Raw genomic sequence first — 18,194 nt, forward strand, 5'->3', positions numbered from 1 at the left:
ATCAAGAACAAAATAATAACAACAAATACCAGCAAATACTTAAAACAGCAAAAGAAAAAAAATCTAATAATAACAATAAAATATAAATCAACAAATATTTATAACGTCTCATAATCGAAAATTTGCAAACACGAACAAAAAATAACAGCAAACACCTATAAAAATAAACTTAATAATACCAGCATATTGGTTTCCACTGTTTTCATCTTAAGAACAAAATGTATTTGATCCTATATGTATATGTGTGTGTGTGTGTGTGTATATTAGTTTGTTATGTTCATTATTTTTTCTTAACATTTTGACCCACACATATGAAAAATTATATATAAAACTTTCAATTCGATTAACCTCGATTCCGATTAATGATAAGAGTATCTGACCGCCCATCTAGCGCCCGGGATTAGTAAACGGTACCGTACCGAATCAGGTACCGACCTATTGGAGATAGAAAAAAAAATGAGATTTTGAGAGAGTTCTAGGTGTTTTAGATGAACACAGAAGAAAAATATTTTGTATGTTAAAAAGCATTGAATGTTTTGTTAAATTTATAAGTTAAAAATTATTTAAAAAAAATATTTTTAGCCGTTGAATGATCAAATAACTGTTAAAAATAAAAATAAAAACAAACTCGATATAACTACCTTGTATGAGGTTCAGTTTTATCGAGCCTGAGACAACCCGCTAGCCTTACACAACAAGCCTAGTGTGAGTGAGGCGACCATGTTAGGTGCGTGAGCCAACCGGCCCCACCAGTGTGAATTCCGATCAGATCTACCACTCACTCACCCACCCCCATACCACCATGCTATTATAAATACCTCTCTTCACATCCTCTCCAACTCGTCTCCACCTTCTTCTTCTTATTATTATTATTATTATTATTCTCCGAATAATAATAAACCTAAACCCAACCCAACCCAACCCAACCCAACCCAACCCCTTTCAGATCTCATTTTAAGGTACGCCCGCCGTAGTTAACTCACCATTGTTATTATTATCATTCATTTCTGGTTATCGTCAGTCACATCTTCACTTTTGAAATTGCTTAACATCACAGTTAGATCTAGCCGTGATCTGTTCTCATTTTCAGTGTACTGACGTATTTTATTTAACTTTTGTTGCCTTTATTACGTCATCAGTGTGGGCCCTACCGACATTTAGCCAATTTTAGGGTTTAGTTTAATTGGGGTTCAGTAAAACGTAAAACAGTAAATAAATAACAAATTGAATTATTAGATCATTAGATCTTGCAATTGCGAGGCTTCTAATCCACATTTTCACAACCAAGGGTTTAAGATCTAGGGTTTTGAGAACCACAGATCTAGTTTTTGATTGAAATCGATTCGGTTGAATGATACTGTTTGGATCAGTGAGCTTATGCTTCACTGTAAAAGATAGAAGCTTTAATCTGCTTCAGGTTTCTAAAGTCAGGCTATCTGTTAGGTATTTATTTATTATATATGTTGATTTAATTAGGTTATATTATTATATTGATGGTTGTTGAGTTTGATGTAGTGCAATTGAAGCTAGGTATCTTTTAAGACAATCAAACATTTAGCTTTTAGTGTTGGTGATGTATCTTGTTTATGAAGTATGAACAAAGCAATCAACTTTTAGTCTTTTTCATTGTAAAATCTAGCTTTATATACTAGTTAGATTTGAATTGTTTAATTTTAGATGTGTACAGTTTCGGGTCGAGTTTTATTTCGAGTGTAAGCTGCTGTTTATTTGTGTGATTGATTGCATTATTTGAATTGTGAGTTAACATTTGAATTTTGAACAGATCAATGGCGTCACACATTGTCGGTTATCCCCGTATGGGCCCCAAGAGAGAGTTGAAGTTTGCTCTTGAATCTTTCTGGGATGGTAAGAGCACCGCAGAGGATTTGCAGACCGTTGCTGCTGATCTCAGATCGTCTATCTGGAAACAGATGGCTGCTGCTGGCATCACGTATATTCCCAGCAACACTTTCTCTTACTATGACCAGGTTCTTGACACCACCACCATGATTGGGGCGGTCCCACCGAGGTACAACTGGAACGGTGTTGAGATTGGGTTTGATACCTACTTTTCAATGGCTAGAGGAAATGCTACGGTTCCTGCTATGGAAATGACCAAGTGGTTTGACACCAACTAGTAAGTTGGTTTCTTAATCTTATCGTTTATTGTTTATGCCACTAATGATATTTGTATGTAATTAAATGTTTAAATAATGATTGTTGTGTCTTGATATGCAGCCACTACATTGTCCCTGAGTTGGGCCCGGAAGTTAAATTCTCGTATGCATCCCACAAGGCTGTGAACGAGTACAAGGAAGCTAAAGCTGTATGTGCTTTTGATCTGTTCTTCAAAAGATTAGATTTTTATGGCATTAGTCTCTTATGGATTTTGATTTTTCTTTTATGCAGCTTGGTGTCGATACCGTCCCCGTTTTTGTTGGTCCAGTCAGCTACTTGTTGCTATCAAAACCCGCAAAGGGCGTTGAAAAAACCTTTGATCTTCTTTCACTTCTTGACAAGATTCTTCCAATTTACAAGTATGCTTTTTAAATCTTTAAACTGTTAAATGGATCAAACAATAACGACGGAATAATTTTTCAGGGAAGTGATTGCTGAGTTGAAGGCAGCTGGTGCCACATGGATCCAGTTTGATGAAGCTACACTTGTGAAGGATCTTGAACCCCACCAATTGCAAGCTTTCACCAAGGCTTACAAAGATCTTGAATCAGCTTGCTCTGGCCTTAATGTTCTTATTGCCACCTACTTTGCTGATATTCCTGCTGATGCATTTAAAACCCTAACCACCTTGCCCGGTGTCGCTGGTTACACTTTTGATTTGGTTCGCGGTGAAAAGACTCTTGATTTAATCAAGACCAGCTTCCCTTCAGGCAAATACTTGTTTGCTGGAGTTGTTGATGGCAGGAACATCTGGGCTAATGATCTTGCTGGATCTCTTAAAGTTCTCGAGTCTCTTGAGGCCATTGTTGGCAAAGGTAGTTATAGTTTGTTTGTTACATAAGATTCAAAAACTGTATTTCATCAATGATTTATGTTCATTGGTACACTTCTTTTTTACCAAATAACATTAACTATTTTTATTAATATGTGAAATATGACAATATTCAGATAAGCTTGTCGTGTCCACCTCATCATCACTACAACACACCGCTGTTGATCTTGTGAACGAGACCAAGTTGGATGACGAGATCAAATCTTGGCTCGCATTTGCCGCTCAAAAGGTTGTGGAAGTTGGTGCTTTGGCCAAGGCTCTAGCTGGTCAAAAGGATGAGGTATTTAAATTAATATTTTTTTTATTCGTTTATTAACCTTCAACACGTTTATAATTGCAGACGTTCTCAAAACTTTTTGTTTTGTTTATTCAGGCATTCTTTGCAGCCAATGCTGCTGCTCAAGCCTCAAGGAAAAGCTCTCCAAGAGTCACCAATGAAGCTGTCCAGAAGGCTGTAAGTGATGTTAAATTATTATCATTAAATCTCGGTTCTTATACATTAGTGTCACATTTATGATTTTTTTTTTGTTTTCTCAGGCGGCTGCTTTGAGGGGTTCTGACCACCGTCGTGCCACCAATGTGAGTGCTAGATTGGATGCTCAACAAAAGAAACTTAACCTTCCAATCCTTCCCACCACCACCATTGGTTCTTTCCCGCAAACCATTGAGCTCAGAAGGGTTCGCCGTGAGTACAAGGCTAAAAAGTCAGTAATCTATATAATAAATCCATACTTAATCTTGGATTAGGTTAATTACAAGCTTAATTTCTCAGTTTCTTACAAATTCATGTGATTATTATAGGATCTCCGAGGAAGAGTATATTAAAGCCATCAAAGAAGAGATCTTCAAAGTTGTCCAACTACAAGAAGAACTCGACATTGATGTGCTCGTTCACGGAGAACCCGAGGTACACATTATTCGTCCCATATTATCTTAATTCCTTTTCTATTTTGATGAAAAACAGAAAACTAAAAAGCAGCTTGTTTGTTGCAGAGGAACGACATGGTTGAGTACTTTGGTGAGCAATTGTCTGGTTTTGCCTTCACTGCCAACGGATGGGTGCAATCTTACGGGTCTCGCTGTGTCAAACCACCAATCATCTATGGTGATGTCAGCCGTCCCAAGGCCATGACCGTCTTCTGGTCAACCATGGCTCAAGAAATGACCAAACGCCCCATGAAGGGTATGCTCACTGGTCCCGTCACCATTCTCAACTGGTCCTTTGTTCGTAATGACCAGCCCAGGTATAATAATATAAACCATGGACCATTTTTTACATTTTTCAAGACCGCCTAGTACAACACTAATTTATAATTGTTTTTCAGATTCGAAACTTGCTACCAGATTGCTTTGGCTATTAAGGATGAAGTCGAGGATCTCGAGAAGGCTGGAATAACTGTTATTCAAATCGACGAGGCTGCGTTGAGAGAAGGGCTGCCACTAAGGAAAGCTGAACATGCGTTTTACCTGGACTGGGCGGTTCACTCATTCAGAATCACAAACGTTGGCGTGCAAGACACTACACAGATCCACACCCACATGTGCTACTCAAACTTCAATGACATCATCCACTCCATCATCAACATGGATGCTGATGTCATCACAATCGAGAACTCGCGGTCTGATGAGAAGCTTTTGTCAGTGTTCCGTGAGGGAGTGAAGTACGGTGCTGGAATCGGGCCAGGTGTGTATGACATCCACTCTCCAAGAATCCCATCCATGGAGGAAATCCATGACAGGATTAACAAAATGCTTGCGGTTTTGGAGACCAATATCTTGTGGGTGAACCCTGATTGTGGGCTTAAGACCCGAAAGTATGGTGAGGTCAAGCCAGCTCTTGCGAACATGGTTGCAGCCGCCAAGAAGCTCCGTGCTGCTCTTGCCAAGTGAGCGGGTTTGATCGGGCGGTGGACACGAGACGATGAGGCGGGAAAGATCTTATGATGGAATGAATAACTGTGGTTGGTAATGATATGCTTTAGGTTTTGGATTTGGTCCCTTGTTGAGGATTGGTGTTTTGTTTGATCTTGTTTTGGGGCTTTTTTTTGTTTTTATTATTATTATGTACCTTCTTAAGGGCTTTCTTCTTAAAGATGATATTTTGTGGTTTCCAAACATAAAATGAATCAAAAATGTTTTAGTGAATACTAGAAGTTTTCATGTGACCCAGCCCACCCGGACCGAAGAGGCCATAAGTGAGGTAATGAATATCTGAACGCCTAAATCAGCGACACCCATGAAAATTTTTTAGACCCGTCATTGTTTACACTCGAACCCCCTTAAAGTGGATCATATGCTCCAACACTACAGGAAAATGAAGTATGCGTCAGTTAGTTCGTTATTCACAAGGACCCTGTACGTTTTAACATTACATTTTAGTCCCGTTTTAACATTACATTTTAGCCCTAAATTATTATCACCATAACACCCAATGATGTAATAATAATACATTACATTTTGCTCATATCATAAATCAAGTTCATAGCAAAAGCCAAAAGGTCCTGATTTCACCTTACTTTAAACTAAGATATGTTTAATAACATTTTCTTTCTAATAAAATTACCCAAAGAAATCAAGCTAGTCATTAGTTTTCATGGTCAACGTAACGAGCAAGTCTCTAAAATCCCCTATTGGAAAGCTCTCGACTATGGCATCTCTCATATCCACTCCATATACGTTCTTGTAACTTTTTCTTATTTTATTCATATCGGCTGCACTTTGACTCACAATTATACGCTCCAGATCGCCCTCATCCATTGCTTTACCTTTGATGAGTGCTTCTAGTGCCTGAATTTAAACAAGCCGACCATAATCATAAAACATACTATGCACTTTGAATAAACTTTTAAACAACAATGTCAACAAACTTGTGTTTTAAGTAAGAGTTGAATCCTTAATTCCTCAACCTCTTGGTTGATGAACATTATAGATACAACTATATACTGATAAAATAAATATCATTTTCATTTTATTTCTCAAAATTTGTTTTTGTATTATTAAAGTAAAGTTAGAATATTTTTTATAGTAAAAGTTATTTTACATTAAAATTTATATTGATTGAAGCTTATTTGAAATTTAAAGGTCTATTCTTTGACATTTACTTGAAGATCAAGAAAATTTGATCACCTTTGCATAATATTTTGGAGGGTTGTTTAGGAACTTCATCACAACATTCAGTGCATCTTCAAACTATGTGAAAATGAGAAAAAAATAAGAAAAAAATAGAAGGCCGTCACTTAGGCTATGTGTAGTGGAGGGGCTACAAAATGGGGTCGCAAAGGATGAGTTTTTGTTTTTTGGATGTAATGGTGTTGTGGCCCAATATATATATATACATATACATATACATATACATACACACACACACACACACATATATATATATATATAACACAAACAAATATAATAATAATAAAAAGAAAAGGAAAGAAGGCGATAAACAGTTGCCCCCCCCTTATCGCCCCTAAAATCTCGGCCGGGGGGTGGGGGTGGGGGACTCAAAATGTACAAAAAATTATACAAACTAGGGGGGGCGGGCTTAAACTTTTGGTTGAAAACAGGTAAATTTACACTACGTATAAAATACTTCAACGGCTAAATATACACTAACGCGCGAAAAAACAGGGGGCTCCCATGGCCCTCAATATCCTTCGCCTCTGGGGGGCGGTGTTCTCACCGGCCATCTCCCGAATTCGCTTAAAGATCGCGCCCAATACGGGTGGCCTTATTCGTAGTTTAACAATGAGTACTATTAAAACTTATTTGTCTCATCATTTCAAGCATCCTTTACCAACTAGGCTTGATTTTTATACTCAACATTGTAAAATACCTCAAATAATACCACACCATTTGCTAATAACTCAAAAGCTTTTACCTTTGTATAAGCTGCCCATAAATATGCTTATAGATTGAGAAAGTGAGGTTAAGTTGTGGAATGCTTCTTTTACTTAGAATTTCAAGCTCAACTCCCTCATCAATCTTGACTCCCCCACATCTTCCTTCTCCTGTTTGGTATAGCCTTTGTGCATCACACTTGCCAATGTGTACACTAACTTGAGCACTATGTGCTTTATGTGATGCAGCCAATGCCATTAATATCTACGCAAAAACAAAACCCACTTCTAATTAATCATTTCATATGCATAAAAACTTATACTTTTTACACTAGGTACAACCAATCATGCATAAGAAAAGAAAGATCAAATTTTTGGCAAGAGTGTGGACATTAATTTTAGTTAGGGGTTGTTTGTTTACATCTGAATGAAACCATTCAGATGTAAACATCTGATTCATTCAGACTTCAGACTGTTTGGTTTCAAACAGAAAAACATCTGATGGTTAAAAATAGGTCTGAATCATTGATTCAAACTTATTGTTGTTGCCGAATGGAACATAGGTTCATTCAGATCTAAATGTAAATGTACAAAGAAACCCCTTGATAGGTTTGCATTCTATTCTAATGTATAAAAATTAAAATAAGTCATTTTCACATAGTACAACAATTAATGCATATGGTACAACTAAACAAGCACAAGGAAAAAAAGATGTACCCTTTGATAAGAGTGTGGGGGCTCTATGCTCATAATGTCTTGGTCCAAATGCCTTCTAAATTTACTTTGATAAGCTTGTTGGATGAGGAAAAAATGACTTGATTTCCTACCAACATAAATCTCTATAAGAGCATTGTAGTTGACACTATCCACTTCCTTAAAAATGGCATTTTTAGCCGCGATGGCATCGCGTTCGTGCGGATTAAGCGTCAATGACGACAAGATCGCGCACGTTTTGGATGTCGCGCCACGAGTCTTGTTTTGTAAACAATCATATAAATTCTCTCCGTACATGTCCATGTACTTTTCTCGGATCTTTTGGCATTCATGTCGCGATAGCTGACCGGCCAAAACCCGAACCAAAAGGCTTATATTTCCCAATGAACCATGAATTTGCTTGCAAATATCTTCGGTTGAACTTTGGCTAAAGGGTTTTGCCATTGTTGGTTAAGGTTCTATGAAATGTGTGTGTGTTATATATAGAAAAAGAGTGACTTGTTGGCCAAGGGTGTGGTCTCATTGAGTCATGGTCCACTAGCACAAAGGACCACTTTTGTTTTAATATTATTTGAGTTCGATTTTGTTTAATGTTGTACTAATAAGTTATGCTAGTTTGTTTTTGGAAAGAATAAATTAGTCCTGCTTTGGTTTGTTGTGATTATAAATAGATTAAGTTCGTAATCAAGAAAATGTAATAATAGTTTAGAGTAAAGTTAAAATACAAAGAGAGACAAAAATGAGAAGCGTGAGAAGAATTTGTGACAACACAAAATACCACTTAAAACTAAATGCAAAAAATAATAATAATAATAAAATCACAACTCAAAATATAAATAAAACATGAAAAAAAATGTTTTCGTCATCATTCTCGTCAAAAAAAATTATAAAAAAAATTGACGAAAAGACACAATGACGAAAATGAATAAAAGACACAATCATTACTATAAAATAAATAATATATCATAAAATATAACAAAATATAAAGAAAAAATAACAATGTCAATAAAAAAACACAATCATTGACGAAAAAAACACAAAACACAATGATAAACAAAAAGAAACGATTTTTTTCATTTACCATTGTGTTTTTTATGATAATGAGAAAGACGGTGGAAACAATTTTGTGTTTTAAATTTTTTGATGTTTTATTAAATTTTGAATTATAATTTTTTTATTTATTTATTTTTTAATTTTTTAGAGGTTTTTTTATTTAGCTACAAATTCTTCTCATTTTTGTTTCCTTTTGTAACATAACTTGACCCTGTTTTAAGGTATTAGTTCAAGGTAAATTTTATATTACAAAAGTTTTAAACAAAAGTTTGCAAGATTTTGAACTTATTTGTTCATACAATCTTTATTTGGTCGCCGAAGAGGATCTAGTCATGGTTGAGAGCTAGAGCTTCGATGCCTCACTTTGATCAGACTATGTTATAATACGAATACTCTATCAAAGATGAAATAAAATATAAGAATTCAATGTCTTTTTATCATATACACTTTACTATTAAATTATTATATGATAGTTTTCTTGGTTATTACATGGTATGCCTTTATTTTACACAAAATAGGAAAGGAAAGGTAAAAACAAAAGGTGGTCCTTTTCTGTCAAAAGACCATTGGTAGTGTGTCAAGTGATGTGAGTACTTGGTTTCGTAAAGCATAAGTGCTGCATGATGCTTCTGTATTTTAGTGACTTATTGGATGTCCTTGTAGACCACGAGTATGGATATTGACTATGCCCATTTGTGAAGAATTTTTACAAATTTTGTTTCTCCTTAACAATTGCGATAATTGCGATTCGTGTTTATTTTGAAGGTTTGAAGAGAGACATATGGAATAATCTTGTCGAGTGTGTCAATAATCTGCATTTTTTTTTGTTTCAAGAAAAAGTATTTTGTTTTACGCTTGCCTCGTTTTCTTTCCTTGTTTACTAGATTATTTGTTTTACGCTCGCCCACACCGATCAATACGAATTCGTTAATTGAGTTATTTGTCTCTTATCAAGTTTCGTTCATAAAAGTGATGAAAGTATGGATGTTCTTAGGTAGTGTAAGTTTTAAAACCAAGCTGACTCAATTTTCAAAAGTATCAAAGAATGTGGAGACAAAATAAAAAAAAAGCGTTAGGGATGTATGAATGGATGTGTGTAGGGTAGGTAGTGTAATCCTCAAAGGATGTAATAAAGGCACTTTTGATGGTGAAAAGTGAAATGACGTGCATAAAAGAAATACCGTACGTGACCTAAAAGTTGAAATGAACTTCTTTCTAGCCAAATTTGTACATAATTACAAGACCATTGTTTCTTTGAAAACTTTAAAATTTTGAACATTTGATAGAACTTAACTTTAAGTTCTGTTAATAGAGTTGGTGGTCCATTTTTATTTGAACGACAAATAAGTAACGCTAGGTACTTCATACATGGTCTTCATTGGTTAAAGGTAGCCTGAGCCGGCCATTAGTCCAGACGGACGGAGTCCCTAGTGGTCCACCTATTGAGGGATTCCCTAGATAAAACCCGACCCCCACGTCCGCCAAAGGCACGACAACGAGGGGCCGGTAAAACCGGGTGAGATCAGGACTCGGACCCTGGCAAGCCAGGGTCATCCATCATATGTCTCATATAAATTGGTGATAGTGGGGTTTGAACCTCCTACCTCTCACTAGTAAAGTAAGTGCTCTACCATTGAGCCACATCCAATTTGAGTTCGTGGTCCATTGAAAAAACAAATTATCCCCCAAATGGACTTACTTTGAGAAAAATTCTTAAAATGAACTTATTTTGAGAAGAGCTTCCAAAAATATCCCCCGAATTTTAGAACTCCAAAAATGTCTCTCTCTGACTCATCTCCGACGATGCGTTAGGAAGTCAACGCATCACGTGTTTGTAAAACACATCGTCAAAGATGCGTTAGACTTCTTAACGCATCATCGAAGATGAATTCGACTTCCTAACACATCGTCAAAGATGCATTAGACTTCTTAACACTCGTCAACAACGTGTTAGCCTCTTGTTTGTTATGTTTAATATTATATTAATATAACTATTTATATTTATATTTGTTTTTTATAACTTTTAATATATAAAGTTTTATATTATTTCGAATATACCGATAAAACATGCTTATTTTTATATACGGACCGATAAAATTTACTTAAACTCAAGCCATGTCAAATTAATATCGAAATATTCAATAAAATTTAACCCTGCACGGTTTTAAATAAATATTATGCCAACATATAGATAAAAATAAACATTTTTTATCGGTATATTCGAAATGATATAAAACTTTATATATTAAAAGTTATAAAAACGCAAAAGTAGTAGAATTAGTTATATTAATATAATTTAAAAAAAAACAAACAAGAGGCTAACATGTTGTTGACGATGCATTAAGAAGTCTAACGCATCTTCGACGATCCGTTATGAAGTCTAACACATCTTTGACGCTGTATTTACAAACACGTCATCAAAGATGAGTTAACTTCCCAATTCATCGTTGAAGATGAGTTAGAGAGAGACATTTTTAGAATTCTAAAATTTGAGAGACATTTTTGAAAACTCTTCATAAAATAGGTCAATTTTAGGAATTTTACTGTATTTAAACACATTGGTTTGGGGGAGGGATTCATTGGGTTCAAGCCCCACTACCTCACAGACAATAAGGATCAAATTAATTTCTCATTAAAAAAAGGAAAAATTCCTAAAATAAACGTTTATGAATACGTTTTTCAGGTTTTAGGTGTCATTTCCAACAAATTCCCAAAATAGGTATTATAAACTAGTCATGATGAATTAAATAAGTTTCAAGCATCGCAATCAATGCCCACGAGTAACTAAGAAATCCTTTAGTCGCGACAAGTAGATTTTAAAATTTTACTAGACACGAGTAGTTTATCAAACTAACCACGACGATGCGTTTGTTTACTAAATACATCGAACCAGTTAGTTTTAGAAAATACTAACCGGAATAGTTAGTTTAATAGGTCAACTAGTCGTTATGAGAAGATTTTGGTCAACGACTAGTTTACATTCACCATACGAGTATTTTATTAGTAATTAACTCGTCTCGATAAATTTACCTGGTAAACACTACGCGTACGAGTAGTTTATATGTAGTTAACTCATAGTGACTAGTTTACCCTGTTTACATTCCCGATACGAGTATTTTATTAGTAATGATCTTGTCCTGATAAGTTTACCTAATTTACATTATCCATACGGGTAGTTTATATGTAGTTAACGCGTCGTAACTAATATCATGCTATAAACTAGTAGCGGCTATATATTAATTTGTATATTACTCGTTTAGTTTACTATAATCCCTTACCAGTTAACTTTCCAACCAAACCATTACCGTTGAAAAAACCAAAAGTAGAAAATGTGTAGGTTGTCAAATGAATTTTCGGAATCACTTCGCCACAGACGCCACGATGGAAGTGTTATTTGTTCTTGTGGTTATGTTACAACGATTCACACTTCTTGGACCGAAGCAAATCCTAACGGAAGATTTTACTACTACAAGAGTGTGATTTGTTTTTTTTGGTTATTCATTTTTATTAATTTTGATGTCACAATACACTGTTCGTATGCATCTAGATGTGGTTTCGTATGTTAATTTGATAACTCATTGTGCTAAAGAGCTCAAGATATCATTCCAAGTCTTTTGAGATCCATCAAAACATGAAGCCATGGCCAAAGCAAACGAAATTCAAAATAAAAGATTGAAGATGTGTTTAGTTTTGAGTTGGATGTTTTTTGTGTTGTATTTAATTTCAAAACGACCTAAGTTATAAAGGTCATTATTGTGTTTATATTCTACTAAGAGTTATGAAAATGGATTTTGGTTGTTACATGCACTATGCTTGCAAATGTTATTGATGTTATGTGTGTTATAATAAGAAGAGAACAATATTTGTAACATTAATTAGTAGTTTGTTTGCTGCAGGCTGAGTTACAATTTTCTAATATTTTGAAAAATCTCATGTGTGGTAGTGTTTTTTCGTTTATTTAGTAACAACAATGTGTCTCAGTGTTTTTTCATTCGTTTTAATTAGTAAAAAACTAATTTATAAAATAAATCGGAATACCGGTAAATGAGTCGCAAAGAGTAGATTGTTACGTTAAACTAGCTAAGACGAGTTAGCTACTAGTTAACTACTCGTATAGGGAATGTAAACAAGATAAACCAGTCAAGACGAGTTAACTACAAATAAACTACTCGTATGGGTAATATAAATCAGGTAAACTTATTAGGAGGAGTTTATTACTAATAAAATACTCGTATCGGGAATGTAAACTAGTCACGACGAGTTAACTACATATAAACTACTCGTATGCGAAGTGTTTACCAGGTAAACTTATCGAGGCGAGTTAATTACTAATAAAATACTCGCATGGTGAATGTAAACTAGTCGTTGACCAAAATCTACTCGTAACGGCTAGTTGACCTATTAAACTAACCATTCCGGTTAGTATTTTGTAAAATTAACTGGTTCGATGTGTTTAGTAAACAAACGCATCATCGTGGTTAGTTTTATAAACTACTCGTGTCTCGTAAAGTTTTAAAATCTACTCGTCGTGACTAAATGATTTTTTATTTACTTGTGGGCGTTGATTACGAGGCTTGAAACTTTTTTAATCGTTACGAGTAGATGATTAGTGAAAATGGTCGTTACGGTTAGTTTATTGACACGTGACAGGTTTTAATTGGTTATACAAACTACTCGTGTATAATCATAAACTATTCGTCACAACTAATTTATAATACCTATTTTGGGAAGTTGTTGGAAATGACACATAAAACCTGAAAAACGTATTTATAACGTTTATTTTTGAAATTTTCTCAAAAAAGGAGAAAATTTGATAGAAATTTTAGATAAGAAGCATGCTTGGGTATCCAAGAAGCCCATTATGTCTAGGCTTGCATTTTTATAGAAAAGAAAAATTAACGGTAGTTCTAAAATCCTTATCTTAATTATAACTATATATAATTTACAAGCTTGGTGTCGCAAGTGGCTTATTGGGCCACTTGGCGGCACCGGCACCGTATTGGTTGACGAATTTTGATTTCTTTTAGTTTAGTTACCACAATAAACGTAATGGAAACTGATCAAACGTCAATTTTTTTAGTTCTTGTACCATAATAAATCTGAAAGAAACTAGCCGAGTTCGCGCAAACTTGCGGCTTTATTTAAAGCCCATGACCGACAACGCTACCGACCCCCCCCCCCCCCCCAAATTGGCCGTTAGTCCACCTCAAGTTTTTATTTTTTTCGTTTTTTAAATTCCGGTATCGTAAGCTACGTAATCAAAGCTGACCAAATTCGTGTCAAGTTACCGCCTCAATGCTCGGGACCGACAATGCTTTGGTATTACCATCGCCTGGGTTTGCCAACCAACTAAACATCACCTGGGTTTGCCAACCAACTAAACATCGTCTTCAATATTTTGTTTTTTTATATATTAATTTGACGAATTAATATTTTGGGTTTTAACCCTCAAATTTTACTAATGATGTCTATATTGTTATGAACATAGCCGGTACTGACCGAATTTGTGTCGACTCATCGTCGTAACGTTCGGGGTTTACCAACGCCCGGGTTTCAACTTATGGGTTTTGCCAGCTGCCCCGGCGCAACGCGCCGGGATGAAAATCTAGTTTATATTATAGATGCATCCAATCCTAAAATATAAAATTTGTACTTTTTTTTGTCTTACTATATTTAATTCTAGTTCTTCTTTCTTTTGATCTTTTTTTTTTACATATAAAAAAAATTCTTAATGAGTCAGATATCGAGACAAATTAGTAAATTCAATGTTTTTGGGCTCAATATCATTAAGTTCTTAACTAGCGACACAACTTATTGTCCCGTTGTCTTTCATTTGGAGTTAAACACTTCTCTTTAATAAATGGAAAAAAAATTGTTTGTTTTTATAAAAGAAGAAAAACTAATAGAAATATCTAACTTTATTGTCTACTAGCATTTCATTCTTAGTTACTTCTAAAATATCACCTAACAAGTTTTGTGAACAAGTATGCACAATGTTATATATCAATTGATGATGTACTTTTAACAGCTAACACCATCATTGTCCTATTTTGTTGAAGGATTCCTCATAAGATGAATCGAAACCTGAATAAAACATTGACGTTTTTTGTTTAGAGTTTATGAAAAAACAAAAATAAAGTCTAAAACATTGATCTCGTTGTATGGCACCATATGCTACAATCTTGGATGTTTTTGTTTGGATTTTGGGGAAACCCATTATGAATTCCAAAAGAGGATCCAACCATATTTGATAATTCTTTTAACATATTAAAATTAGTGATATTAAGAGTCGAGCCGCTCGTAAGCTTATCAAGACCGTCTTGTTAAAATTTCGAGCTTAATGAGTTTGATCTATAGCTCATTTAATAGTGGCAAGTTGAACTTTAAATACCGAAAGTTAATGTTGTTTTCTTTACTAACCTTTAAAGATTGGGAAAATTCCCAAAATAAGCGTTTATGAAAACGTTTTTCAAGTTTTAGGTGTCATTTGCAAGAATTTCCCAAAATATGTATTATAATCCAGTCGTGACGAGTAGTTTGTATAACCAATTAAAACTTGACATGTGTCTTTAAACTAACCATAACAAGCAGATTTACCAACCATTTACTCGTCACAACTAAATAAGTTTTATGCCTCATAATCCACGCCCACGAGTAATTCATAAGTTCTTTAGTCGCGACGAGTAGATTGTAAGGCTAAACTAGTTACGGCGAGTTAACTACTAATAAACTACTCGTGTAGGGAATGTAAACCAGGTAAACTAGTCGTCGCGACTAAAAGACGTATGAATTACTCGTGGAGGTTGATTACGAGGCATGAAACTTATTTAGTCGTGACGAGTAAATGATTAGTGAATCTGCTCGTTACGGTTAATTTAAGGGCACGTGACAAGTTTTAACTGGTTCTACAAACTACTCGTGTGTAATCATAAACTACTCGTCACGACTAGTTTATAATACCTATTTTGAGAATTTCTTGCAAAGGAGACCTAAAACCTGAAAAATGTTTTCATAAACGTTTATTTTGGGAATTTTTCTTTAAAGATTTTTTAGCTTTCTTTTTCTTCACATGTCATCATTCAAACAACATTGTTTTAAAGCCACTATAATTTTACACAATGATGGATTGATGGCGTTCGTTCTTCACTTCACAAGTGTGACCCGTATAAACACTTGTAGAAATAGAACCTTTTAAATTAAGTTGTGATAAAAGTTTGTTTTTATATTCATTTCATGTACTAGACGATAAATATTATATGGTCAGTCTATACAAAAATAACGTCAAATGTCCTTAAATCGATTAATAATAGTAAATATGTGATCACATATATATGTATTTGACAAATTAATTTCATCATCTTGGAGGATCCATCTTTCACGGAAGGGAGTATAGTAAATCTTTAAACCAATGCAAGAAATGCCTTTGTTAGCTCGCTTAAGAAATTTGTATGAATCCCCACTTGGTGACCCAATCTCATGGTCACAATCTTTTTACAAGAATTCAACCGGTCAAAAGAAAACATGATATAGCATTTAAAGGTTTTTATTATATTACTTTCTACAACTTAGTGGAATATCATATTTGTTCAATAAAAACTTATATTTGTGAATACATGATATATACATTTTTGTCTTAAAACTTATGATTAAAGATATGTAAGTGTGAAGTGTAGAGTTAACAAAGAAAATATGTAAGTGTGAAGTGTAAAGTTAACAAAGAAAATATAATGAATTTTCAGTAGATTTCAGGGAATGTGTGTTTATATATAGTTGAAAAGGTAATAACAACAATAAGGGGCATCTCGCCCCAACCCACCAAACATCAAATTACCGGTCGACAACTCACCAACCCTCTCTGAACCCTATCATCAAATCATGAACATCGTTGTTTGCGTGAACCTGCCTCCTACGCCATCTTCCGTCACACAAGCAACTCATTCTCTCTCTCCTTTTCTTTCTTTGGTGAACACTACCCTGAAAGAGTTACATATTTGCCTATCCAAGAGGGTGGTGGTTGTATTACAACGATCCAAATACTACCTAAAATCGTACCTGTTGTGATAACAGTTGTGAGTCTCGTAAAAAAAAAGCATATGATATACACAAAGTGGTGAATCAAATAGCTCTCTGTGGATTACTTATGCATATTTACAACAAGCATTTAATACGTACTAATTTCTTATATCTTTTTTACTATTATTCATAACAATCATATAAATCAATAAAGATGGGATGATATCAAATTATATATTTATAATAAACATTTAACACTTATTTAAATCAATTATAAGGGGGCGTGCCCTTTTTCTTCCCTAAATTTTAAAAAGTCGTGAAAATAATTTTAAACGTTTTTTATAATAGTAATATGTGTAAAAACTACATATTTTATCATTGACAATTTCTAAATTATCTAATCTACTAGTGGCTTAAAGAATAAAGCTTAGTTCTTGGAAAAATGTACGTTTGTGTTTGTTTCCATAGTTAATGATGTTTGTTTAAATTATTTGAATGCTTATTTGTGTTTGTTTTGATGATGTTGTCTTAATTATTTGAACACTTATCCAGGGGTGTAGGATAAGAGGGACCAGGGGTGTCCCAGTCATTGTCATTTTTTCGCTTTGTAGTGTCAATTTTAACGATTTTGTCCCGGTCACCTGTATGACTACTCAGCTTCGACATTGCACTTACCTTAAACAACAAACATACCCATTTTATCTCATAAATAGAAAAACTATCAGTAAGGTTTAAGGAAGGTAAGATGTAGGCAAACTTTATCATCCCGGAAGTTTGGGGATAGAGAGCTATGGGACCCTCAATTCCAAACAAACAACATAATTGTAAAAAACAAAATATAAAAAAAAATAGTATAGTATTTGGTACTAACAAAATTTTCTAAAAAGAATAATATATAAATAAATAAATTATAGAACAAATTATGAGCCTTTTATCAATTTCAAATAAAAATGTATTATAATGCATAAAGATCCATCATCTATATATTGTTTAGTACGTATGTAAACTGTCACTAAGGTTTTGATCGAGTGATAAGAGGCTTTTTCTCTTTGGTGTATACCCCAGATCAATCCCTGGTATGCACAAAGATCAATCCCTAGTATGCATGATTGCATGGTGTAATATTTAAAAAGTTTAAAAGTATTTGTAATTTGCCAGTTTGTACAATGTGACCATTCATACAATTTTTTTGTTTAAATTCTTTTTACACTTAAAACTTTAGATAAGAGAACTATGTTCATGCCAAAAGTAAAAAGTATACAATAGGTTTTCATAATTATGTTATGATTTTTGTTAGGTTTTCAAATCTTATAACTATTACATGCCGTAATTTCAACAAAAGATTTGGAAGTAAACTCGTTTAATTTTAAAAACTAGACGGTAAACATGTAGTCAAAAACATGTAAACAACTTTGAATCCTTAATTAATCCATATTTATTTTATAAACCCTTAAACAGGTACACACGCTCCCCTATAAAGACTAGAATCACCACCCAACGTTCTCCAGTCCAAATTCATCTCCAAAACACACCATTTTCGCTTTTCAGTTCGATACTTTCGGAATTAATCT

General features: G+C 34.2%; 2 protein-coding genes across 2 annotated transcripts; one reads left to right on the forward strand and one right to left on the reverse strand.

Moving 5' to 3' along the window:
* The first annotated feature begins 1,336 nt into the window (after nucleotides 1–1,336).
* On the forward strand, nucleotides 1,337–5,155 carry LOC143627971 (5-methyltetrahydropteroyltriglutamate--homocysteine methyltransferase-like). Its single transcript, XM_077097671.1, has 11 exons — nucleotides 1,337–1,443; nucleotides 1,784–2,137; nucleotides 2,239–2,326; nucleotides 2,410–2,537; nucleotides 2,602–2,993; nucleotides 3,127–3,290; nucleotides 3,384–3,464; nucleotides 3,548–3,714; nucleotides 3,812–3,917; nucleotides 4,004–4,254; nucleotides 4,336–5,155. Exons 1-11 carry the CDS (start codon nucleotides 1,352–1,354, stop codon nucleotides 4,898–4,900), a joined length of 2,388 nt encoding a protein of 795 aa, XP_076953786.1. The 5' UTR covers nucleotides 1,337–1,351; the 3' UTR covers nucleotides 4,901–5,155.
* A 264-nt stretch (nucleotides 5,156–5,419) lies between these two features.
* Nucleotides 5,420–8,140, reverse strand: LOC143627898 (uncharacterized). The gene is given in 4 exon segments (XM_077097613.1): nucleotides 5,420–5,797; nucleotides 6,137–6,199; nucleotides 6,857–7,108; nucleotides 7,561–8,140. Coding segments are annotated over 4 exon segments (966 nt in total). The 5' UTR covers nucleotides 8,002–8,140; the 3' UTR covers nucleotides 5,420–5,587.
* Between the last annotated feature and the right edge of the window lie 10,054 nt (nucleotides 8,141–18,194).

Source organism: Bidens hawaiensis, unplaced genomic scaffold (assembly GCF_021521415.1).
Source record: "Bidens hawaiensis isolate Kalapana, Puna unplaced genomic scaffold, B.hawaiensis_p1.1 tig00004748_1, whole genome shotgun sequence".
NCBI classification, from domain to species: domain Eukaryota; kingdom Viridiplantae; phylum Streptophyta; class Magnoliopsida; order Asterales; family Asteraceae; genus Bidens; species Bidens hawaiensis.

Coding starts and splice junctions, on each gene's coding strand:
- LOC143627971 (XM_077097671.1), top strand. CDS start 1,352: ATGATACTGTTTGGATCAGTGAGCTTATGCTTCACTGTAAAAGATAGA. Junction 2,538..2,601: donor AAGATTCTTCCAATTTACAA/GTATGCTTTTTA, acceptor ATAATTTTTCAG/GGAAGTGATTGCTGAGTTGA. Junction 3,715..3,811: donor CGTGAGTACAAGGCTAAAAA/GTCAGTAATCTA, acceptor TGATTATTATAG/GATCTCCGAGGAAGAGTATA.